Source organism: Poecilia reticulata, linkage group LG8 (assembly GCF_000633615.1).
Source record: "Poecilia reticulata strain Guanapo linkage group LG8, Guppy_female_1.0+MT, whole genome shotgun sequence".
NCBI classification, from domain to species: domain Eukaryota; kingdom Metazoa; phylum Chordata; class Actinopteri; order Cyprinodontiformes; family Poeciliidae; genus Poecilia; species Poecilia reticulata.
This window is the reverse complement of record NC_024338.1, coordinates 13,184,447-13,210,499: the sequence shown is the minus strand read 5'-3', so window position 1 is coordinate 13,210,499 and position 26,053 is coordinate 13,184,447. Positions and strand designations below refer to the sequence as shown.

Here is a 26,053-nt window from a genome sequence, read left to right as displayed (position 1 = left end):
CCTGGCCCCAAAACCTCCAGAACAGCTGGAGCCTGGAGCAGGAGAACAGTAAAAAGAGGCATTTGGATGATTACTTAGCCATTCACTCTCTATGTTTTTTTTTTTTTCAATTCCGCTCTGATTTATGTGTTGTCCAACTTCTCTTTTGCTCAGCAAGTCAGTCAAGCACCATGTAAACATTCCTCAGTCGAACATGAGTTTGGCTCCCATGAAGTCTTAGGTTTCTTTTTTTTTAATGTCAGCATGACTTTTTAAGTATGAATGAAGCAGCTTTAACTCTCTTTGAACGTCTCAGAGAGCTGACTGTCAGTCACTGGATACGGCTACAGATGGAGAGGGTGGAGACGGTGGGTGGGAGGAGGCATGCAAGGCTTTTCTACATGAGGTATTCTGTGCTACAGGAGATCCAGGAGATGTGCTCATGCTCAGCTGCATCTTTTGAGCCGACACGCCTTTACATCACATGCAAAGCATTTTGTGTACCCCCCCGCATCCCCACCCCAAGCCCCCTTCCCTCCTCTCAAGCAGTGTGGGTTTAATTCTCATGCTGAAATCCACCCAGAAACAAAACAGCTGGCAGATGTGTATTTCTCTAAACTGTTTCAAAGATCAAAAGCTTGTTTTAGTCCAACATTTGAGCAAACAATTACATTCTTAGCATGTGTGCCTGCAGAAGGGTGTCTGTATTTACCACTGTATTTATGCGATTACAAGATAGAGACGGGGCATGAGCCGAGGATTTTAAATGCAAAATGTGTTTTAGTGAGTAGTTACAGTTAGAAATTTGAATACACTCATGAATTGTTTTTTTGTTTTTTTTAAAGTTTTTATCATAACCTTTTTTTTCCAGTAGAATGATTAAACACCAAACAACGCATTGTATACATATACACATTCATTAATGTCCCTTGGCAAGTCGCAAGAGCAAATCATCTGGCTTTAGCTTGAATTCTAGCTGAATATTTGGTTGGTCAGACAGAAAATAGAGCTTTTCTTGAATGGTTGGTTTGTTGGAATGGACGCAACTTTTAATCAAAGTCCAAACACCATCAATAGAGATTAGTAAGTATTTTGGGAATGGGTATTCTGAAATCTTACATTTTGTTTGCTTGCTTTTTTCTAATCCAACACCAGTTTTGATGTATGTGGGAACATTTCATCCAAAGATATTCATATTCAATAAATTAGAACATGCGTTCAAATGAGGCCCATTAGTCAGATTTAAAGTACCTTTTGAAAGCAAGAACCTTTGAGCGGGTATTAGACATTCTTTTCATTAAGCCCACATTTCTCCATTTTTTTTTAAGATCGGATGTAATATTCTAATTTTGAATGTCGTGTTTTCATTACCTGTAAGTGGAAAATCACCATAATTAACAGAAACAAAGACTTTCAAACGTCCATCTCTGTGTAATTAATCTATATAATTTGTTTCACTTAGTGATTAAGGTTTGTGAAGTAAATTACCTTCAGGAACTTAAGCTAATTTTCTCAGTAATATTTTCAATAATATTACTGAGAAAAGTCGGATATTCTCAGTAATATTCTAAGTTATTGAACGGGTCTATATATTCATGTTTCAACTGTCTAGCTGTGTAGCTGATTTGAAGTTAAATTGAAACTGAATTAGAAGCATATTTCACTATATACTACTTCATTCTATTTTTTGCAATACATCAGCGTTAATGTTATTTAACCAACCATCTGCTTGATGCCTTTATCACTGCGCTTGATAGTTGTTACGGTGTTTCTCTAACAAAGTTGGAAAGCCTCCACTTTGACTTTGCGCTTATCGCGTCAGAGAAAATCGTCGAAAAGTTCAAGCAGTACAATGACCAGCACTTCACACGCTATGCTTCTTTACAAAATGTAAATGAAAGTTTTGCATGCGTTTTACCCATGCATAAAAATGTGTAAATCTGGTTTGAGTCAATCAAATAACTACAGAAATTTAAATAAACACAGCACAAGTCAACTCAGCCCAGCAGACGCACACACAAAATATGCAACACATCTGTTTCATTCTGATTGGCTGTGTAGACTCGAAGGAGGAGAGCCAAAGGCTGGGCAGCGGGACAACGATTAGAGCCAGCACCGGACTTTTCCCCCTCTTCTTTCCAGCTCAGCCCAGAGGGAACAGTGACCAGAGGGAGTAAAGCATAGGCTGAATGACGAAGTTGTTTAGTTGAGGAGCAACACCCATGTTTTAAAGTCATCTCTCCACACAGATCTCTGGGATTCTTCACCCTGTTGTGTTGTTTTCTGTCTCCGTGCACACCCTGATTTATGATGCACTCGAGATTTTTGGGGGGAGAGTGAAATAAACCTTCAAGCTGTTGCAGTTCTTTCCACTGGTGACAGAGCTTGTGCATCGGTTCGGATGAAAACAGGAAGGTGACAGTCTGTAATGGAAAGTCAGTCTGAGCAGCTGTGCCAGGGCTGATATTAGCAGCTGTGAAATCACAGGGTTTAATGAATTCAAATGGGGGGTGGGGGTGGGGGGGGGAGTTAGAAATGTGAAAGCCATTATGGCCTGAAAAATGACTTGAATTTGGGGAACTTAAATGTCTTTAAACATAGAGGTGAACTCCAAAGCTGTCGCGCATTAAAGAAGAAACTGTTTAAAAATATGTCCGCTGAACTTTAATTTTTAAGCACAAGGAAGGTGTAGGAGATTAATTTCGCTGGGTGAGACAAAGATATTCAGAAAGTTATTGAAAGCATGCAAGTATGTGAGACACATATTTCAACCGCAGAAGAGAAGAATTGTAATGTGCTGCACAAAAAGCAGCATCATTATCAGTTATCAGTCTCAAAGCCCGTCCCTCATCTCTTTCCTAAGTTTGCTGCATTGGTATTACTCATTATGTCAGCCAGACGCGAAGAAAGATAAAATTAAAGAGGGAACTACAAGGTCAAAGTTCAAATCTGGCCTTTGGGAAGTGACCTTTTCTGATCTTTTACTGCCATATTTGCCCCACAGTGGACATGCACTGTCTGCTCAAACAAGGTCTTCATTGTGAGGCTGTGCAGCCGTCGTGCTGATGGCTCCGTGTCCACATTGCTGCGAGATCAACATCTGAAGCCCATTTTATCAATCAGGGGCCGGATGATAGATGGAGCATTCAAAACAGTAAACTACGTTCACAGTCGAACGGTTAACATGTTTTTACAGGTGAGGGAACTCACAAGTTAGGCAAGTCAACGTTGGAAAACGGACATCGTGTCACCGGCGATTTTCCTCAAGTTCATGAGCGCGGGTCTAGACTGTAGAAACGTTAGCATGAAGATTGCTTTCCGTCAGGCAGTCACGGACTAGCCTTGGGAAGGAAACGGCATCTGGCGGAGACGAGTGGGATGAGAGCAACAGAGGCCCCTTTCCCAACTACTGTGGTCATGCCTGAGTGCAGGCCAGGCTGTACCTCCTAGGGTCCCAAACAGCTGCGGGGCCGTTAGCATCAGCCTGCACAACAGAGTATAAAACAAGCAAACTGTAATGTGCATGAGTAAAGTTGGCTTTACAGGGTCACATTTGATTCTCTGACAAGTAGAAAATGACACCACTAGAACCGCTGACCTGGACAAAGGAAACACATAAAGTTTGTCCTTCATGTACATTGGTAGGTTTGGTAAAGAGTCTTAAAGTAAATTCAGGTAATTTTTTTGTTTGTTTTTTAATCCTACCCCAAATAGTTTTGGTAAAATCCAGCTACTAATCTAAGCGAATTTAGAAATGAGGAAAATATATTAACAAATGTTATTTCTAACAGACTCATAAGTCTCACACTAGCTGGCAGCCCTGAAGTTAATGCTTTTGGCATCCCTTCTCCCAATATAAAAACATTTTTCTTCACCCTTTCAAATGCTTGCAGCGTAAAGAAAAAGGTTTTTTTTTTCTTATTGCACACGACCGCCCAGTCCTCGCTCTTCTCTTGTGTTCAGTGTTTGTTTTAGTTCACCCTTCAGGTGTACTGTAGGACTTAGGCCTGGGTGCTGATGATGACAGTTAATTTGGATTTGATGAACCATCTCCGAGTTTATTTTCTCATATGTTATGGATCATTATTCCACTGCAAGGCTCACTAATCACCAATTTTCAGCATGGCGGAGGCCAGCAGATTTTGATGTGAAGTCTCCTGCTTTACTATGCAGTCCAACAATATTATTTGGGTTTTCAGAAGAGAAGCAGACTCAGCATCACAGATCCTTCAACTTCTACAGCAGCAGACCTGAGGTAGCTCTCCACGAATTTATATTTGTTGCTAGAAAAACTCACATTCTTGGTTGTAAAGTCCCAGCTGGATTTAGACAGCTGTATATGTTTTTGTGACAGAAGAAGTGAAAAGGGTTTGGCTTTTTCTTCACCTCCCTTCTCGTCATCCCATGTGGTTCCTCATCCAGCCTGGTGTGTCAGTTTCAGCTGGCTTTAAGAAAAACAAACTGTTGATCTAACTAGATACAGGCAGGTCCTAAGTAAGTAATGTTTTCTTGTGTCCCGTCTTGAAAAGGGGCTGAGAGAAATGGTTTCCAGTGTCACATCGTACCCACACCCAAGTCAAACATTTCTTTAATGTTTTTGGATTTCTTATAAAGATTCTAAAGCCCACCTTCAGCATGGGTGCTTGTCTATGTGGAGTGTGCTCTTTATGTATTACTAGAGCAAATTTGTATTCATAAGAAAGAAAATAGATATTCGCGGAATACCCAGTTGCATTCGGGTGAGTTTAAAGCAGTTTTAGACAGTGTTCCGGCATTAGACGGAAAAACACATTTTGTACAGCAGAACTGAGATCAGTCTAAGGAGGTTATGATGCAGCCTCCACTTTTATGAAGGAAACTTTTGGTTGCACAGTGACTGAGAGGGAAAAGGAGCGAGACACAAGCTGCTTCCTTTGGAATTACTTTTCCATATGACAAAGCCATAACCCTTATTCTGACATTTCTGCGAGGAAAAGAAAAAAAAAAAATGTCTCTGTGCAGGAAGACCCTCAGATGCAAGCAGGCTGGTCTAGTTTTTCACAGCCCCCAGCTCAGGGACCCAAAACACTTAAGGGCAAAGACGACGGAGAAGTTTTCAAACCTCCCTGATACTACTCCCCCCGTTGCAAATGAGTGTGTGTGTGTGTGTGGTCTCCTCCTGCCAGTCCTGCATTTTCTGGTTTGAGGGTCAATAGGTCAATCCTGGGTACTGGAATGTTTATGTTTGTGCTGCTCCTGTTCACAGCAGTATCCACAGTGCTGTCTTTCTCTCCTCAAAGAACAAGTAAGACCTAGACAAGACTCATAAGCAATCGTAAAAGGCCTTCATTTTTGTACTAGTAAAACACCAATGTACTTGTTATGAACTATAAAATGAAACGTCTTCAGCACTTAAAAAATACTGTTCTGTCATGCACCTCGCCTTGGTGCGGTTAAGATTCTAAACATACTTTAGAAGAGAGCCTCCTCGTATAAACACAGCATCCCCTGTTGGTTAATAAGCATATATCTGGTCTCGGTTTTAATGATTATGAGAAAGGATGTCTGGACAGGATCCAGGTTTATCATTCCCACCAACCATCACAACTACACACTTGGCAGATTCAGACCATGGCACTCAGCCTCCAGCTGCATGGCAGCAAGCAGCTCCCCATACTGTGGACTTGCCACACCCACTCCCACCCACTCACCCACCCCCTCTTGTGCACAACTGCATAAGAGAAATGGCTGTTTGTTCATGACCCATAAAACCCAGTTGCGAAATGCGGCTGCAAAAATAAGAGAAATTACTGTAGCTGCTCGGGGAGAGGCCTGTATATATTTTTTGAGGGGCTCTCGCGCTAATGTGCGGGTGGGGGGGAGGGGTGTGGGTGTGTTGGGTGGGAGGGAGAAAAGGAGCAAAGCCAAAGGGCGGTTTATGAACAATTTTGTATTCTGTTCCTTTCCTCCCCCATCCCCCCATTTTTTTTTAACTTCCCCTCTCCCTTACTCTGTTTTAACCGTCCCCCACCTTCTCTTCCTCAGTCCCCCCCCTCCACCAGCAGGTTGTTTAATACTTTCCAGATTTCAGCATGCCTTCAGCCTCCTGGAAGAGTTGCAAGTCTGCTGATGGAATTTGGCAGAGAAAGGGATGCGGGTCCAGACTGGGGCTCCTGACACTGTAAAACCAAAAGAAGCTGAGCGCCTCCCGTTGGTGGCTCCTTTAAGAAGAAACAAAATAAATAAAAATTTTAGGTAAGCCAAGAACCAACGGGAAATGACATTTGACAGCCTCAGAAACAGGATGAGACTGTATTTGAGCGGGAAAAACAGCTGCAAGGCAAGACTCGAGTTACAATAGGGGTCTGAATGGGGGGAGGGAGGCGAGTTGAGCCACCTGAACAAATCGGGCGTCTCCGGTGTCTTGTAAAAAAATGTGCGGGACAACTAGAGTAGTTGTTTTTCACAGCTTCTCTAATCCTGTAAATAAGCCTCTCTGGAAGCCCTGAATGAAACCTCACAATTGTAAATAAAATATAATGGTTATAAACTTGATAGAATAAAAAAAAAGTATTTCAAAGAAGTAAGATAACAAAGAAGTTGTAAATGGTTTAATTTAGACATCTAAAATGCAAGTCAGGGTTAAATGGACACGCCCATTAGCAAATCCAGACATTTTAAAAACCACTAGATGGCAGTAAATGACTGAGCTTCAATTAGATCAGTAGCAAAGGAGAATGTATAAAGCAGTTGAATGGATTATTAAAGATAAGATTTTCAATATCAAATAAAAAAAAATTATGCCTTTTTAAGATTTAATCGTATCACACAATTTTTTTAATCAGTCTCCTAGAGGATAAATGACGTACAGTCAGATCAATACCTCCACCGGTTTGTATTGACCACAACCAATCAATTTAAATTGCTTGTTTCACCACAAGTGTAAGAATAATGACTTTTTTCCAGCCCTCTGGCAGGTTAGACTGTGAAATATCGTGACTGTGACAAACGGAGTTAAAAGAGATTAAAATACCACTGAGGTGAGGATGAGAGAATGAATCACCAATTCACACAAAAATAAAACGGCGTTTTTTTGTTTTGTTTTTTTTTTTTAGGGAGCAGCTCTGACAGGAAGCACTTGAGCTGTTAACAAAGCAGGCAGCACCGAACTTCAGCCGAGCTGCCAGAGGCTCGCCTGTCCGTGAAAAAAGCGAAGGATGGTCAAGAAAATCAAAAGTGACAAAACTGTTTGGAGTCCATGATGATGAGCTGGATGCTGGCGAGACCTGAACGTCATGGTGATCCATCTTCCAATCAGCTGTGCGAGTGGCATTATCCTGTTATGCATGTCCGTCAGTTAAGCTTTTTTTGGCCGGTAAATAATTGATCTTTCACCCTGCTAACATTTTAAACACAACCTATTTTTCCACACACACTTTATCTTGAATCATCACATCATTTTAAGATTGTACACTTAAGAAATATAGCCCACTAAGGCCTCTATTGCTTCCTTCCTTCCTCTGGCCAAAGAATAGAGACAGGAAACGGAGGCGGCACTCAAGGAATTTCTGTGTTAAGCGCCAACTGAGTAGCACAGCCTATTCTATGATGTCCTGCAGTGTCCTGGAAAAGTATTTATTCCCCTTGAACTGCTTTATCTCATTTCAGAGGTGTCCAAAGTGCAGTTTGAGGGGCCATTTCTGGCCCCTGCACAGATTTTGTGCACCCCCCCACCTCAGTTTAAGAATTGTTGTGGTCTGGATGACATTGACGTGCCCTAATTTCCATTTATCTCATTTTTATTAAACTTGGCTAAATTACCACGGCTCTGGTCAGAAGTGGCCTTATCAAAGTCTAAACCTCATTAAGCAAAAAAATATTCACAGCTCACCATTCAATCTGACTGAGCTTTAGGTATTATGCAAAAAAGGAATGACCGATAAATTTAGGTACCCAAAAGTGCAAAGGTGGTGTAGACGTACCCCACACAACCCAAAGTAGTAACTGCATCAAAAGACTTTGGGGGCCTAGGAGACGGGCATAACACAGTTTTCAGATTTTTTATCCACATCCCAATTACGTAGGACTTTATTTTTCACATGAAATTCCCACAAAAGACATTGTAGACTGAAGCTGTAAGTTGACACCACGTGAAAAAGTCCAAGGAGTGCAAATACATTAGCAAGGCATATTACCCTAACAAAATATACAACAGCAAAGTTGCGTGTGGTTCTCTTTTATTGAAAAATATAGGTTAATTTGGGTAATATAGGAAAAAGGTCAAAGATATAAAGCACAGACAACGACAGTAAGGCTTATTAAGAATAAAGAAAACATAGTGGCTCATTCAAACAAAACAAGAAAGACATAATTACATTGTGTAGTGTGGAACTGATAAATATGTCCAGTTATGCAAACTCATCCTGTACCTCCTTTGTCCTGCAAGATCAATGCCCTTAAGTGGCCATCCATGTTCAAATCTTGTCATTGTGAAAGTCTAAATTAAGATCATACAGAAAAGACGAGGACTGACATGTTCAACAGGCTCTCCCAAAACAGAGTTTCACAAAATGATTTTTTTTTTTTTTTTGGCCTCGAATATTATAATTTGGCACATCTGTCAGTTTCAGTTAAGGCACAGAAATCAATCTGCGCAAGTCAGCTCAAGCCTCATGGATCCGATGATGCAAGAGGCAGAGACGAGCTGCAATGACTGTGCAACTTGCATAAAACCGGCAATCTTCTCCTTAATGCTCTTGCATCTATCTCTGGCTGAGGCTTCTGTTTCATCCGCGCTTCAAACGAACACAGAAAAAGAGAGGGAGCTTTTTTTTAAATTCTACTAAAACAACTACAGATACTAATAGCGTCTGGCTTACTTTTACGTGCCAGCAGATTTGAGTTTTAACCATAAAGCTTTCCTCATGTGTAGTGATGGGGGTCTTTTGAGTAATGAGCATCAGTTTTTAACTGCTCAGTTGCAGCACTGCAGATGCTCGGATGTGAAAGTGAGACAAACCGGAAGGAAGTGGTTTTCAACCGCTCTCAAGTCAAAAAGCCAAAAAGAAAAAAAAAATGTAGAAGGAATGCAGCTAGTTTGTGCTGATGGGAATCGGTTTGAAGAGAAAACAATGTGTTCAATGGAAAGGGAGATAAAAGGACAACCAAGAATGTGGCACGCGCTACTCTTCACCTCCCCGGTTTCCTGTGATAACAAGCTTCTTTGTAGTGAGCCCAATGCATCACTTTAAAGCATCCCCCTGACTGAGCTTTGCTCTGCGTGGCATCCACTAGACTAACAGAGCAGAATTTCGGTTTAGGCTTTGTGGTCCTGCAATAAAGCGGGAGATGGTCGCCCTCGGGCGGCGTCACGGGGACCCTGAGTTACATGAGCGAGAATAAGGGCCAAAAAAGGTCTGAAAGATATGTAGCTCTGCCATAATATTTTCTGATGAAAGGGGTTTGACACTGGGCCTCACACTCCAGTCACAAACACAGCTCTCTTTATTGGGACAGGACACCCACCAGTGGTCCGCTTGTGACAGAGGCCTTCTGTTCAGCTCAGGCTGCATGGTGTCCCCACAGCCAGGGAGAAAAAGCACAATGACAAACAGAAGCAAAGAGAAATTGAAAGGCTGAGTTGAGTTCGTTTTCTTTTCTCTTCTCTTCTCAACTAGTTTCTTTTCAGCCAGAACTCCCTGTTCATTTCTGGAATGGTATTCGGACAGTGAACTCCCCAATCCGTGTCAGTGTTCAAGAGGGTAAGGCGCTCTGGTGAGTAGAGTTGGGCACATCCTAAAGGAGTAATCAAACTTTCTTCATAGCCATGAAAAGCTGAAAGTTCCTGGTCCCACAGGTGCCGACTACAGTGTCGTCTTGCTGCTCAGAGTGAAAACCCACACTGCCAAAGGTCTTCCGGAGCCTGGTCATTTTGAGTATGAACTCTTATACGTGGATCTCATCATCTTCATCCTCCAAGAAAGAGGAGAAGTTGCTCTCCTCCTCAGGCGGCGCACTGAATGTGGCGCTGTCTGTGTCTCCTGTGTAATTCTGGTAGTTTGGCTTTTCATCCAAGGCAGCGGAGCCAGAGCTCGACATGGAGCAGCTGTCCAGGTGCTGCAGGTGTTTGGGACGTATCTCGGGAGTGTACTCCAGAGTGTAGGGACCCTCGTCTTCCCCCCGCAGATCATTAGCGTGGGCTGGATGCTTTGCTGCATCCATTTCTGCCTCCACCTGCTGGACTCTGCCTTCATCCTCCTCATCCTTCTCGTCGTCGTCCTCTTCCTCACAGTGGTTGCTCAGTGCCGGCGAGGCACGGCCCTCGCTGCTTTTGCCTTCCTCGTAGCCAAGATCGTCTTCCTCCTTTTGCATCACGTCCAAGATGTCGTTCAGCATGGAGGGTCCCAAGTCCACGTGGAAGGACATGACCGACTCTGCGTGCTTCATTCCGCCTCCGCCGTAGTGGACGATACTCTCTGGCAGCTCCGTCAGTTCACCGAAGCTTCTTTCCTGCAGCTCGAGTAAGTTCGTCGCTGCAGCTGCACCGCCGCCGTCGGGCTCCCCGTGCAGCTTAAACGGACTCGATGACAAGCTCTTAGACACGAGGTTGTCCCCTCCGTTTTCATCGTTGAGAAAAGGCAGCGACATGGCGTTTTTAACAAAGGTTGGCGAGTCTCCAGGAACCGTCAGGGCGTGATCGTTCCGCTGGTCCACTCGCGTCACCGACTGCGAGCGCTTGCTGCTCCTGAAGGTGCGTGCCAAGAGGCCGGGTCTAGGAGAGCGGGGAAAGGACGCCGTCTCTGGGGAGGGCTCCCCGGAGCGTGAGCTCAGGAAGGACGTGTCTCCAAAAGCGTCGCCACTGCGACCTACGTGCATGGTGTGACGGAAATCACCAAGGGGAGCACTTATCATCTCCCTGGTCAAGTCCATACGTGAGCGGCGCTTTGTCTGGGAAGAGGTAGAGACTAGCTGCTTTAAGATCGGCATGGTGGTGTGTAGTGAGAGGTAGTCAGGATCTCAATCTTAATTAGCCTCAGAAGGAATAATGGTACTTCTTAACTCCAGTCAGCCGGGAAACCTAGGAGTAAATAGAAATAAAACAAAATTACAAGGAGGGAAAAAAAAGATGGTGAACAGCAAGTAGAGAAGGGACCAATGCAATACAAGCTAAACCTCTTCAATTCAAGGTTCATTCTAACCTCACATACTGCATACAAACAACTGCTTAAAAACACACAGATTTTTCAAGTTTAAATATACAGGCAGAGCCGTTTTGTCCTCCACAATCAGAGAGTCTGCAAATGCAGGGCATTTCTGCTGCTCTATTCTACTCAGCTTAACCTTTATCGGAGATTGTCCTTATGTATTTTGTGTAAATATTGGTTGTGGAAGTTATCTCAAAACTGTAACAATAATAGTAACTCCACAAGGAAGCCAGAAGACACAAGGAAGTGACACAAGGAAGCCAGAAGAAGTTTGTGTAAGAATATGAAAGCCATATTCAGAAAATTGCTTCATCCAAACAGTCATCTGCCATAGATCTTAAAGCCTTTGGAAATTTCAGGAGCCTGAAAGGTAGGAATATTTACAAGCTAGTAATTAAAGAGACTGCTGATCAATGCTAATGATGCCTAATGTGGAAATGACTTAAAAAAACAGCTTTGAAATTCATCAGATAGGAAGCCAATACTTTTTGTGGGCCCTCTTTCAGGATCTCAAATACCACAAAATAATTTACTGTTCACAGCAGAAAGGTAGCAGGTGGATATTCAGTCTGGAAATAGTGACTTTTCAAACAATTTCACCAGCAACTATCTGCTAAAAAATATTGCGTTTATAACAGCATTTTTTTATTGACTTATCTTCAAAAGTTATTTATCTCCCCATGTCATGGTGGCATGAAAGGATAATTTGTTATGAGACTTGTCCCATAATCTTTTTGAAAGATTTATACAACCGAAATCATGAGAAGACCATTCTGATGATGCCTGATTTTTTCTTCTTCATTTGCTTACAACAGAAGGACAAAAAACACCAAGTGTTCAAATAAAAGTTCTCTGGATTAGAAGTTAAAGATATAAGCAAATATCTGTGTCTGTGAGCTACAGAGAAATAAACTTTCAAATTCAGCCATTTTCTCCAATAAAAAAAAAGTCTCCGCTAATTGCACAAACTGGAGCTAACAAACAACTCGGTAATGAAAAGCAGGGCTCCCCGCTCATCCCTTTACTGCATTTTGGCCACTAAAATGCAGTAAAGGGATGGTGAGAGCACCACAGGATTCTATGTGAAAACAGCATTACAAGTGAGAGCAAAGCACCAACCACAGACCTCGTGGAATCAGAAAAGGATAGCTGAGGGCTGCTGGGAATAACCAGTTAGCAAGCTGAGCTTTGACTGCCTTCACACACACAAGCACATAAAGACACAACACACACATACATTAAATAACCTTATAATTAGTAAATAAGAGCCAATTACTGCAGTGGCCTGAAGTTGACATTCACTCATTGTGGTCATGAATGTCATCGTAAAACTGAGCTTTAATGTACGACTTTCTTCCTCTAACCTAACAATTAAACATCAAGCTGAACAAGTCACCGCTTGAGTGTTTATTTATAATGGCTGTAGTAATATTAACATGCTAAGAATTATACACATAGGCCAAAAAAGGTAAATAAGATCAAAGAATATAAGGGTAAAGCCGTCTTGTGCCATATAAAGTGCAGAAAGTCAGATTTCGGGCTTCAGTCTTCTTAAAAAAAAAAAAAAGTTAATTAATATGCACTGTGAAGCATTGTGTTGGGGAGAATTAGTCATGGTTGAATATAAACATATTAGGTGCTGATCTCAAGATGACAGTGGTTTTTGGTCATTAGGTAAAGTTTTAGTTTAACAGAGGCATGTCACACATTTCACCCGAGCAACACGATAGCAATTAAAATAGTGTTGGCAACACACCCCTGCAATTTGTTTCCGCAAAATAAATTCGTAGTCACCAATAATTCGATTTTATAATAATAATAAAAGAAAAATCTGTTTTCGCTACAGCCTCATTTTATTAGAACATAGCTAAAATTTACAAATCCCTGCACAGGTGCAAAAATAATTCTTCATAATTGTATACTTTAATGATTCAACTTTACAAAAAAATACAACCAAAATATTTTGTATAGTGAATTGGAATTTCAGCAAAACATTCAACATGAATGCTCGCTTTAGAAGGCCTTGCAGAGGTATTGATACAGCCTGTAACACCACATCAGCAAACGTCACTGTACTTTACCAAGGGTCCAACACGCAGTAGACACAAAACAATATTTTTCTTCAACTTTAAGCGCTGCTTTGCATTGGTAATCACATACAATCCCAATAAGATACCCTGGCATTTGTGACTGCAACCTGAAAAACAAAATAGGAGGAGTTCAAGGGGCATTAATGCTTTTGCAAGGCTTTGTATATAGGAGAAACTCGACTTTCTCCAGCACTTTATTATTATTATGGGGTATATGGCGACTTAAGATCAAAAGACATGACCTACAATATTTCATACCGATCCTCTTCTTAAACAAACGTGTGTAAACCCTTGGAGGCTTGAGTGGCAGCTTATGGAAAGTGTTTCTGCATTATTAAAAGCTCCGACTGAGGAAACCTCACCACAGGCAGCCAGCCAGACACGCTTACTTCCTCCTCCTCTTCAGGTGGTGCAACAGAGGACAGGGGCAGGGTTTTTCATTAACTATCCAACCCAATATAACATAACACAAACAGCGAAATGTCAAGGTGGTCTGTGGAAAATACTTGTATTTGATCTTGCAGACACCTATAGAAAAAAAGAAAAAACACAGACATGTCTATAATCCGGGTGGGAAATCTAGAGGAAATGATTACCTTGCTGTACTGGCAGCACATTGTTTTTGGTCTTTATGTTGTCACACTAAAACCCCAAAAAAGAAAAAGGCATCAGAACAACTGATTTGGGTTTCTAATAAGCTTTCAAAAAAGATCAAAGGCAAGATTAGCTTTTGTTAGTGGTACCAATAAAAGAAAAAACCGTAATGTGGTGGCAGGCTTTTCGGTGCAATGACCTCTTTCTTTTGCCCCCGCCCCCTTCGCTGCTACCAGCTGAGCCTCTTCTTCTCTTCCTGTTAAGGCAGACACCTGCTTTGGTTCCCATAGAAACAATTTGCTGCAAGTAAGCAAGCAGCACCATTTCCTGTCAGAGGTTTCAGACAGCTTCAGGCCTCATCCTCAAGAAAGCACACAGAACATGCTTTGTCTTTGTGTTATTATTCATTACCCTCCATATATGTTGTTGTTGCTGCTGCTGTTGTTTGGCCCGTGTGGAATTAATTAAAATGACAGAATCAAAGATTTTTGACTGAGCTCGGATGACGATATAAAAACTTTTCCCCAAACCATAAAAGCAACACCAGCAAAACACAAACAATCATTTATATTCCGAGAGACGTGTTTATTATTGAATCAGCCAGCCCTGCTCTTGTTATGGGAAAATAATGACAGGGATATTTTTCACACCCAGCAACAAAAGCTGCTCCTTTTTGGGCGAGTTTCTCTTGGGTGGCATAAAAAGGGGGGGAAAAAAAACAAAAAGCTGATCAAATGAGTGGGTACAAGGGGAAAGCTTGCCTCCCACTCTTCCATCTCAGCCGCAGGCCAAGATCAAGCTGAAAAGCTCAATGGAGCCTGTTTCAGGAACATCCTGGTGGAAAAAAAAAATGGGTAACATACCACCACACAGGCTGTTTATCGTCAGCTCGCTCTAAACCCTTTCCAGAAGCTCTGCAGCCCCACACTGTCAGAGCTGCTCCCTGTAGCTATAGGATGAATTTGACAGCACTGGCTGATTTTGAAGAAGAATGGGCATGCACAACTAAGAGTGTGAATGCGAAGGGAAAGAAAAGAAGAAAAAAGAAAAAACACTTAGGCCTGAGAAGGCAGCCATAAGCGTGGGAACCTCTGGGTAATGGCCTTGGGAGTCGAAGAGGGGGTTTGACTTTATAAACAGACTCATGGTCCAATTCCAGAATAACCCACTGGAGACTCAGGACGGGGGGGAAAAAAAATAGGAAAACAAATGGAAGACCGACTGAGGCACATCTGCATCCTTTCATTTTTGACAGTGACGATTCTCAGAAGCAAACACGGTCTTCTACCCAAAAAAACTAAAAAATAAAGCAGAATCTTGAGTCTCTCTGAATGATAAGTACAGATTATGAGGTTGACTGAACTGCCTTGATGTGGATGTGGTGTATTTCAGCTGCTGAGTGAAAAGGCAGCAGTGCAAGCATGCATGGAGACCGTGATAAACACGAGCACACCGGGAATGACTCCAAAAGTGCCGCCAGTGTCGCTCCAGCACTCTTTTCACATCCATTTGCAAAAATGCTATATTTTAGTCTGCTTCCCAAAGATGCATCTATGCCACTGGAATGCAACATTAGCCCCAGTTATGCATCATGCATCTAAATTACCCTCAGTGGTTTTGGAAACTTTGGGCGAAGCAAGGTTTAAAAAAAAGTTACAGTTTTGAAAACACAAAAAAAGTCCTAATAATTAGAGAAACTTTAGATACAGAGAGAACAGAGTAAAGCTCTGATATGCCTCCATTATCCTGCAGATTGTTGTTAAAGGAAGGGTTATTGTGCATTTTCCTTGCACATAGAGACTTTTTATAGCACAATCAAGTGCTATAAAATTCACTTGTTAAAAATTTATATTCATTTCTTACGAATTTGCTGTATGAATCTATACCATAAGAAAAATGTGATTTCTTGGTCTATGCCTTGAATTTGGCCTCTGCCTCTTTAAATAGTTCCCGCTCTTTCCAATACGCCCCTTTCACCACATCATCACAAAAATGACTGTCCTTCAAAACATTTGTAATCGTTCTCGGAAATGTTGCCAAATGGAAATGATAAAGGAAAATTCCATACTTCAAAACTGCATAGGGACGTTGAGTTTATACTATACGAGTCTCCTTCCAGCTCATGCTTACTCTGATACAGGCCCAATATTAACTGAAATTAAAAAGCAAGTGAATATTGAATTAATATGGATTCCTTTACTTCAGATGAATGACCTCACAAACACCTTTACCCTGAAATGTAAACCCATATAAATCTGAGACGATTAAACACTACAGAATGTCTATATGTCAAATTAAGTCAACAGTGACTTAAGCCATTAGTCCAAAATTACCCCAATAATAATAATATACATCCAATATGTTTTTATAGCGTTGCAAGCATTAAAGAAAGTGCATCAAAGGACCAGGAGTTTCTAGGCATGGTAAAAAGAAAACTGCAGATCAAGAGAACAAGAAAGTATTGACTGCCAGGATAATTTGTGTTTAAGACATTCACAACTTTTCACTTCTTGTCAATACTTTAAGCCATACCGTTCGATACGGATGCATAAGAGATCCCTCCTCGATGAACACTTTAACATGATTTATGGTCCATTTCCAGAATGAGGTATTGATGCCTTCTCTGTCCACTCTTTTTCATACTGTGCATATTTTTTATTCCAGTTTGGGAGAAGAGGACTGCTGCATTCATGCATCATTTAAAATCACTGACCTGAATATAGAACAGCATAACCTGAGGCTCAAAGACATGGAGGGAGGGGGGTTGCCCTGCGTGAAGACTGGTGATCGTCACCGAGGCTGCACGCGGGCATACATCTCATTTTTCAGTGAACACTAAAATGTGACCCTTGTAAGAGCTGCACTGACGCAACTGGAAGGCCAGAGAAGATATGAGCCAGTAATTAAGCAGACAAATTGCTTCTGGTAGATTCCATCTTCCTGCAACTCCGTTAGGAGACCTGATTGCCTCATTTAGGAAGGAGCAACCACAGGACAAACAGTGGAAATCACATTATCTCTCAATCACACAAAATGGGAACAACAGACATCCAGCAGATGCCCTTGGAGATATAAAAAACAACACAAAACAAGGTGGACTGTTGAGAATTGACAAATCAAGCCTTCCTTTTTACATGAAAACCTGGCAAAAACTAAGGAATTGCCTAAATAGTCCACTTATGGATTGAAAAGAAGTATGGCATTGCTAAAAACTTTCACCTTTTTCTGAATAGTTTTTGTAATTATACAATGTCCATTATGACCACTAAAGCCTGTAGACTCAGGAATGATGCAAATCTGAAAGTAAGGAATGCTGAACGTAAACACTGTTGCTAGTTTTGTACTTGGAAGTCCAGTTCTGTTTAAATTTTAAGGTTCTTGATAGAAGAGCACAATACATCACTCAGAAAATTTCATCATCGAATATGTGACTGAATCAATAATGAAATGAATGACAAGCAGAAAGATGAAATCAGGAAATGCTGTAGTTGCGGGTAGCTTGTCTAACTGAATAAATAACAAACAAAAGCAGAACAAGCATTTTGAGCCATCTGCAGCCCTGCACTGGCTGACATTGGCCCAGGGGCAGACTACCATAAGCAGACTGCAAGTTCATCAATACTGCAGAGAATCAGACAGACCCGCAAACTCACAGTCGCCTCTTTTGTCGACTTACCATCTTGGACATCACCACCAAGGATGGTCGCCAGACTGTGAACAAACCAAGCTACAAACAGAAAACCCACAAGAGCAAACCTGCAAGCCGCACACACAGAGGATGTCTGCATTTTACAAACACACTTCCTCAAGAAACATTCTCCTATAGGTACAGTGATGGGAGGAAATACTTTCTACCCCTTGAAAAAATAAAACCTTATAAAATCAAACACGCGTATTTTCATTCTATGCTCACACCTCGGAAGCTGAGGTGAGGCGGCGTTTTATGCTAATGTAGTGCCACACTCAGCAGTGCGTTCTGCTCTGTAAGGATGAAAGAACAGAAGAGTTTTAGAGTTTTCTGCTGCCTACGGTGCCTGTGGGTAATTGAACTTACATTCATGTTTGGAATTTCCAAATCTGTCTGTCCTGAGGTTAGTGAATAGAATATTTGATGTCAGCAGTAGCTGAGAAGATCTTGTGATATTAAAATTTCACAATATTTCTCAAAGTGGCGTCTTGTGGGGCGCTGTCCAGATGCAGTCAGCATGTTTAAGCTATTATGAGTCCCTGATATGAAAGCAAGGGCTTTTAGCTCTGCAATTACATGTTTGAGTCTCTTGTTTTGAAGTAAGAAAGGAAGTGTCCTGTTTGCGGCCAAGACTTGCTAACAACTGTGGGTTAGAAAAAAAACCCACCGAAGGTGCATCTATTAACTTTTTCATCCTTTGTGTGTCTTCTTAAAGGTACTCTGATGGAGAACAAAGTAGAATTTGTAAGAACTGTGAGAATACAACCAGTCAAGAAAGTTAGCATCTGCCTCAGCATCTAATTCAAACTTTTAAAGTCTAGATTACATTTGTTCATCTGTATTACTAGGTTCTGGACAGGATCAGAACTCACAAAATACAGTTTTAGATACGTGAATTGATTCTTTAAATTGTGGGAAGAAGAAAAAAAAGAATTGTCAGTGCTTTTATTGACGCATGAATGTGATAATGAAATCATAATAAACATTTTAGAAAAAAAAAAACTAGGAAGGATTATCCTGTATTGATTATAGGCCATTTCAAACAGTTTGAAATGTGAATAAGATTTACATATGGTGACAATTTCATTCTGTCCCATACATACTTTGGCTTGGAAGAGGATGTATGAGATTCCAATATTCCAAGCTGTAAACATGTCACAAAAAAAATGTTCAATTATCAACCAAAAGTGTAAATATCCATATGTAGAATTTATATCACCATGGTCAGACTTGGTAATAGAAGAATTATGCTTTGGTTATATGATTTTCATCAGTAGCCTAGACTTGTCCTGGAACCTGAGTGTATTAGAATCCTAGCAGTCAGCTATAGAAACAAAACAACTACCACTCAGACATTTAAACATTGCATTGTGAAGGTCAGCAGTGCAGGGCACTCACTAAATCAGATAAACATTTTCTTTTTTTTTATTATAAGTTTTATAGTTCCCATCAGCTGGCTCTTGCACCACACAACCAGATCAGACAGGAAGAGAAAGGAATGGCAACAGCACTCCATCAAAAAGGCTCCCACAGCCAATAAACCGTCTCCTGCTAGCAAACAGGCCTGAAGTAAGTCAGTTAAATGTGTATCAACTGACCTCTAGGACCCGAAAGGAGATGACTTGTCTCTGTTCCATTTGCAGCCAACAAAGCCTCAAGACATGACACTCAGTCTCTCTCTCTCTCTCTCTCTCTCTGCCTCCTACTTTCTCTCTCGTGTCCGTGAAGAAACTGTCAACTTTTTCCACTACAGATATATATAAAAAAAAAAAACTGACAGCAGACGAGTATTCTGTATTCCCGTTTGTCACATTCAAAATGAAATGCACTCTGCATTTTAAACCAGACTGATGGGCATCACCTTTACGACCTTACAATGGCTTTGTACTCACAAACAATGCTTTACATTCCAGCACCGCCATTATCTCTGATCAGAATTCAGTGTCAGGGCCGGGTTACTGAAATTACAGCCATCATTGCTAAACATTTGCGTCATCTGTGAAATTGGCCTGGCTGAAAATGAACAGCAGTTTGGGCGAGTGGAAATTATTGGCACTACTCTATAAAGCATTTAATGTCTCAATATAATAAGAGGGACTGAGCACTTCACAATGGAAAAATCCATTTAAAAAAAGCACAGTAGACAACAAATTAAAGTTATTTAGATTGTTTATATACTGGGAAACATCATAAACCTCCCAAAATCTGCGAGGTCAAGAACCGCAATGAGGTCATCCATCTACTTTTATACATAAACACACCCAGGTACTCAAACAGGTGACCAACATGTGCAGAGAATGATTAGAATATTACCAATTAACACGGGGGCACAAATGCTAGCTTCCTGGAAGAATTACATAAACACAAACGCCCACATTTTATGCATAAAAAATGTTGGTGGGTAATGTCCACAGGAAGGGCAGGGAGAAAATGAAGCTGCAAACCCTCCCGTCTCTCCGGAAATCAGCCTGCCCTTCCTGACCGTTCCCAGTGTAAACAAGGATTTGCTCCATTATTGTGCATTACAGACGGACTGACCAAACAAACACAGCCCGTATCTCCATCAACACTCAATTTTAATAAGCTGCAGGGATGAGAGACCGATGCTCAAACAATGTGCCTCACACAGCTCTCAACGCAACGTATGGTTTGATTTCACCAGCCAGGTTCTCTCTGTCGCAGAAAGCTGAGTCACTTCACCTGATGACAGATTTCATTTTTGGCTTGTAGGCGTTTATAAAGCGTTTCTGAAGAAAAATGAGGTTCTGTTCTACAATACCCAGGAAGAAAGCAAAGCTCGTTGGTGAAAAATGTGCAGGTGAATCATGGGACATGAATAAATATTAAAAAGTCAGAACAGCGCAGACTGATGGAAGTTAAGAAAGCAGCTCCAAAAAAAAAAAAAAAGAAAAAAAAAAAAAAAGAAAGCTATATAATAGTGTGAAACGATTAGCCGTACAGAACAGCTACATATAAGATAGAATATGTAAGATTACGATCGCTCAATGATTTATGAGACCAAGTTCAAAAGGTACAATGCTGCTTCCGTGGAAAGATGTTTGGGACCAAACAGCAAGTTGCACATTTACATAAATCATAGAAAAACACACCTGAACCTGACTGTATGGAAGAGGATTAGGGCCACTGGAAAAAAATAAATAAAACAGTTCTGACTTTGATCTCAGAATTCTGACTTCTGAAAAAAAAAGTCAGAATTCTGACTTTTTTCTCAGAATTCTGAGATTAAAGTCAGAACTGTTTTATTTATATATATATTTATTTATATATATATTTTTTTCCCCAGTGGCCCTAATCCTCTTCCGTATAACTGCACTTATTTTATGATCTTCATGAAAGTAAAAACTAAAATTTAGAAACAGTTACAACATTGGGCCTTTTCAACCACGGTTTGGTTCAAATCCAAACCTATTCATCAAAAAGAACATTTTATTCAATGTCCCGGTAACATCTGTATAAAGCCGTCTCGGCGAAGCACCGTTTTCCCAAGCAGACAATTTTTCTCCCATGTTTGTAGCACTGAAGGAAAAAAAAAAAAGGAGCGGCAATCAAAATATTTGTGACTTTCTATTTGAAGTTTGGAACAGATTATTTTCATTCTTCAAAATGATGCCGACAGATTTTAACTTTACCAAAATACAGCGCCAATGCTTCACATATCCATTGACGACTGCTCAAATAGAAGTAATTCTGCAGCGACAAGGAAACAAATTGCTTGCTTTCACCATGTTCTTCCAATTCATCTAGCTGGTGTATTAAATACATAATACAGCTCACAGCAGAAAAATCTGTTTTAGTTTTCCCCACGCCAAGGTACAATTTGGTGTGTCGGTGTCTTTTGGTATCGTGCCATTTCCAGTGGCTGGAAAATATGTTTGTTTATTTATTTATTCATTCATTTATTTTTTAACAAAAGTCAGTATGGAACACTGAATTAGTCTAGATCCTCAAATAACCAATTAGTGAGTGAACCCATGTTAAGAATTTGCCAGTTTCTTTTGTGGGAGAAATTCTTTTAATATAACATGTTTTTTTCCGGTGAGGTTTTAATCAAAAACAAATTATAGTTATTAACAATCTCACATGCAGGAGTTTATCCAATTTCAAAAAAGTCAAAGAGTATATTAATCTGACTTCTATTTAACAAACCTTTAAAAACCATTGATTTGTTTCTATTGGGAAGTTATTTACACAGAAGCCAAAGATTATTTACTGAAGAAATTGTGAAAAAATATCTCTGGTTAGAGAGAAGCCCTATTCAAACACTCTAATCAACCCCTTTAACCTAATGTCAGAATCCAGACAACCTTAGTTGATTTATTCTCTAATTTTGAAAGGGTTTATAAACAAACCAAATCAAGACTTCTATTCTCATGCCCTTTTTTTTTTTAACAAATTCACCCAGTAAGCCTAAACTACAACCCGATCTCTAACCCTAATATTTCAATTGAATTCAAATATAACTAAAACTGATAACTCAAAGTAGAACTACCATTCTCACCCAGGAGTGTTGCAAGCCAAAACATTCTTCCATTTACAGTTTGTTCATTTAAAACTGGCCGTAAAACTCCCTGTTCACTCTACACATCCCGCCTCGGGCATCGACTCCAAGTGAAGAAGCAACAATTTTTGTTACCATATCAAAAACCAAAAGTGTTCACTACTGAAGAAATTTGAAGAGTCGCCATCTGTCATGTTGCCCACTTAACGCAAGTTAAAATATTTCTTCTGTAAAAATTTACCAGAAAACTTCAAAACAAAATAAAATAAAATAAGAGCTGCATGCAGGGTTTCCTTCAGTTTATTATAAGCCTGGCGGGCCACCAGGCTTTTACTTATGCCCCCTCCAGGCTAAGTATTGCTCATTTATTTAATTTGTTTTAAATGGTTGTATTTCTTTAAGTCGCTTTTCAAATTTTCTGTCTACTTTAAACATTTTTTAACTCAAAATCATGGCGGGCTGCTTGATGAATGACTGCCGGTGCGCCACAACCACCAGGCTTAGCAAGTTTTCTGGGGGAAACCTTGTGCGTGTTATATCTTAATTGGCATATCACACACTACAAAGACCTTTTTGGAGTTAATTCCAAAAAGGACCTTGGAATTAACTGCAAAAAGGAGTTAATTCCAAAGTGAATTCTTTTGCTTGTCACACAAGCAAAAGAATTTGGAGTTAATTCCAAAAAGGAATTAACTGATATATATATATATATATATATATATATATATACATTACACACATACACACACACACACACACACACACACGTGAAGTCCAAGCCGAAGCCACTTCAAGTAACAAAGCCCAGAAAAACAATGCAGCCAAACAAAAGATACAGGAACAGACAAAACAAAACAGAAAAATATCAGGCAGAGCACAAATAGGGTACTTCAAAACAAAACGCAATGTTTAGATGATGACATTATTGTGAAAAAGAACAGGACGTCTTAGATCACAAAACAATCTAGCTGAGAGAATGAACATTTTATTTCTACAACGTTTAATGTTCTGTGCATAATTTGAAGAGGACTTTAAAATACAAAAGCAGCATGCGAGGCATTTCAAGATTTGCCATAAACAAAGCTAAGTTAGTCTGTATAATAACCCCCCAAAAATCTGAACCCCCATCCACCAGTCCAAGATTTGAAAAAAAAAGGAAAAAAAACTGTTTACATTGGTATTTCCTGGAATGTGAAAGGGTCGAACAGGATACACACATAGCCTAAAACAAGCACACAAACTGCAAACATGTTCAAACATTGGTGCACAGACCTATTCTGAAAGTGACCACAAAGTAACTCAGGTTAACTCTACTGCTGCCACAGCAGCATTTTTGTAATGCTCACAAGGTGCAGGTTAAATCAGTAAACGGCACAACTTTGCTCATGTTTGCAAATTACAGTAGGGCTGTTTTTCCTGAGAAATGAGACAGCAGAAGACCGTCTGAGCCTTGCTGCAGCCAAAAACCACCGTGTCCACATTACCAGAAGCAGACTACCTTTGCTCTCTGCCATCATGTATCCTGTTTGCAATCAAAGGTATTCTAAATTCTAAAAGAGAGCAGAATCTGAGTAACCTAAACCAGTTCTAAAGGAACTTCTGAGAAGAGCAAACAGGCCAAGTATGACACATTAGTCTCAGAGATGGTGCCTGCTTGTTTGCCTAGATCCATCACACAGACCGACACAATGTGACATCTCAGAAAGCCCCCAGCCTGTTCTGGTTTAAGCTGGTCAAATGCCACATTTAGAGCTGCAAAAACAAAGATGAGCTACCTAATTTGTCACACAAGCAAAAGACAACCGTCAGCCTCATTTCCTTGAACAAGTGAGGTCTTGTTGGGATTGTAATAAAGGAGCAACGGCATACAAACCTGAGCCAGGTCTTTTTACACCCCAAATCAATGAGCTCATCATTTAGCACTTTTACCAAAGCTACTCATCAGGAATGCCAAGTAGGCAAAGGCCAGTTGCCAGCATTGAGGTATACTGAGATGTTATATATATATAGAGATAGATTCAAAATTTTATGTTATCCAATCTCCGCAGCTTTTAATCTTTGCAATGAAACAGCACAAGAAAAAGCACTGCTGGCTGGAAATACACCACCTCACTCTTTCTTTGCTTACTAAAAGGAAAGGTTGGCATGAGGCACCAGTCATTTTATCACATCAACATCTTGTACTTTTACGGCTTGTTACTACTCCATTGTAAACATTTTTGTTCGGTTGTTGCTTTTTTTTTTTTTTTGGTCAGGATGTGGGACGGGGTTGGTTCAAAATGGTGACCAATACTTATCACCACATATCCTAAAAGAATATGTGGTGATGCGACTCCAACAGCTAATAACTACCAGCAGAAGGTCACCTGTGCCATTTTGCGCTTGATCAGGAGTTGTGATCTGGAATTCTTTATAAGAATCAAAGAATCAAATGGCCCATGAGAACATTAAACTATAAACTGGCAAAAATGGTTTGCCAACAGGTGTGAAATGGAAGAAAGAAGGGACAAGATGGACGTCCATAAAAGTAGCTCTGAGTCTGTAAGAGCAGCTTGTCATGTAAGCAGCTGACTGTGGGCTGATCTGAGCTGATAGCTTGACTAATTAACCAGCTAATAGTAATTTGTGTTACTCTGTAAAATGCAGAAAATCAAGCTATTTTCTGCACAAAAAACCCAGACTAGGTTCAAAAAAATTTTAAATTTAGCAAACTTTTATTATTTATCATCTATTGTGTGAATACAGCTTAAAAATTCTTACTTAAGATTATCATACAGTGAGAATCCAAATAATGGCAACTCATCAGGCTCAGGAATGAAAGGAACAGAGCAAGAAGATGCAAAATATGGCTCATTTCCCACCATCAGTCAGTTAGTTAGTTTCCCCACTTCCTAAAGTTTGCACAAGTGTTTCAGAGCTGACGTTTTACACAGGAAGTCCGATTGTTATAAAACAGGTTTTGGTTTTATCCTCCTCTTCTTAACCCGTTTCTAAACATAGGCAATAAACAATAAATATAAAAAAGTAAAAGAAAGAAAACTGCTTAAGATGGTTAAATATTCATTATCGAATAAAAATATTCGATTATTTGCTTCCTGCACAAGGATTTATAGAGAAAAAAAAACAACAACAACAAATAAGTGACCTATGTACGTCTTAGAGCACACATGGGCTAGCTACTGTGAAAGACTCGATCATGTTACAATAAAGCGCTGCTGATTCTGGGTGGGTCAGAGGCAGAACAATAACAGCTGACCGTCAGCAACCGCTCTCAGCTGGAGCACTGAAAGGGAAACGCTTATCTGCACATGCTGCAAAGGCATACTTCACCTTTTGAGTGCTTAGGTGCCAAGGTTTTTGTTAAAGAAAAAAAAAAAAAAAAAGAAAGAAAAAGAAAACAAATGCATGTAGACTTACCGAGCATCCCATTCACAAAACAGCTGGTGCTGCGCTCCTAGGCCCCCCAGCAGATGTAGAATAACGTGGGGGGCGCGTTCATCAAACTGAATGAGATGTGAGGCGCTCAGACGAGCTCTTTGTACTCCAAGCAGCGCTTTTAGAAAGCCCAGTTCGGTCTTTATGATGTTAGGTCAATTCTACAGCAGCTGTCCCCGCATCCTCACAAACGATGCTTCTGCTCTGAGGCTCAGGAACTCGCTACAATGCCTCCTGCTGTAAGCGTGAGTTGCGTGAACACGCCCTCTTTTTTTCCGCGTCTCCTTAAAGACGCAGGGTGCCGGCGGCCGGCGGCTGCTCTGACTGGCTGTAATCAGCTAGGGACGCAAGCTGCGTCATATGAAATTACACTACACTAATGGAACAGGAGGGGGGAAGTAACTCCTGTAGTAAAAACGAAAAATGCTGTTAAAATAGCTGCTTGATGCTTAAAGAATGCCATTTTGCTTTAACTAGCCATAAACATTATGGCTAGTTATGTAGTTAAGTTTAACTTGTTTTTTCCCCCCTCTTAGAAATGTATACTTACTTAAGCTGCCAACAT

At 40.5% G+C, this 26,053-nt stretch overlaps 1 protein-coding gene across 1 annotated transcript; it reads right to left on the bottom strand.

The window, feature by feature from the left end:
* Window positions 1-8,030: 8,030 nt before the first annotated feature.
* Window positions 8,031-25,746, bottom strand: cdc42ep4a (CDC42 effector protein (Rho GTPase binding) 4a). The gene is made up of 2 exons (XM_008416143.1): window positions 25,471-25,746; window positions 8,031-11,035 (listed from the first exon to the last, which is right to left on the bottom strand). Exon 2 carries the CDS (start codon window positions 10,942-10,944, stop codon window positions 9,904-9,906), a length of 1,041 nt encoding a protein of 346 aa, XP_008414365.1. The 5' UTR covers window positions 10,945-11,035; window positions 25,471-25,746; the 3' UTR covers window positions 8,031-9,903.
* Between the last annotated feature and the right edge of the window lie 307 nt (window positions 25,747-26,053).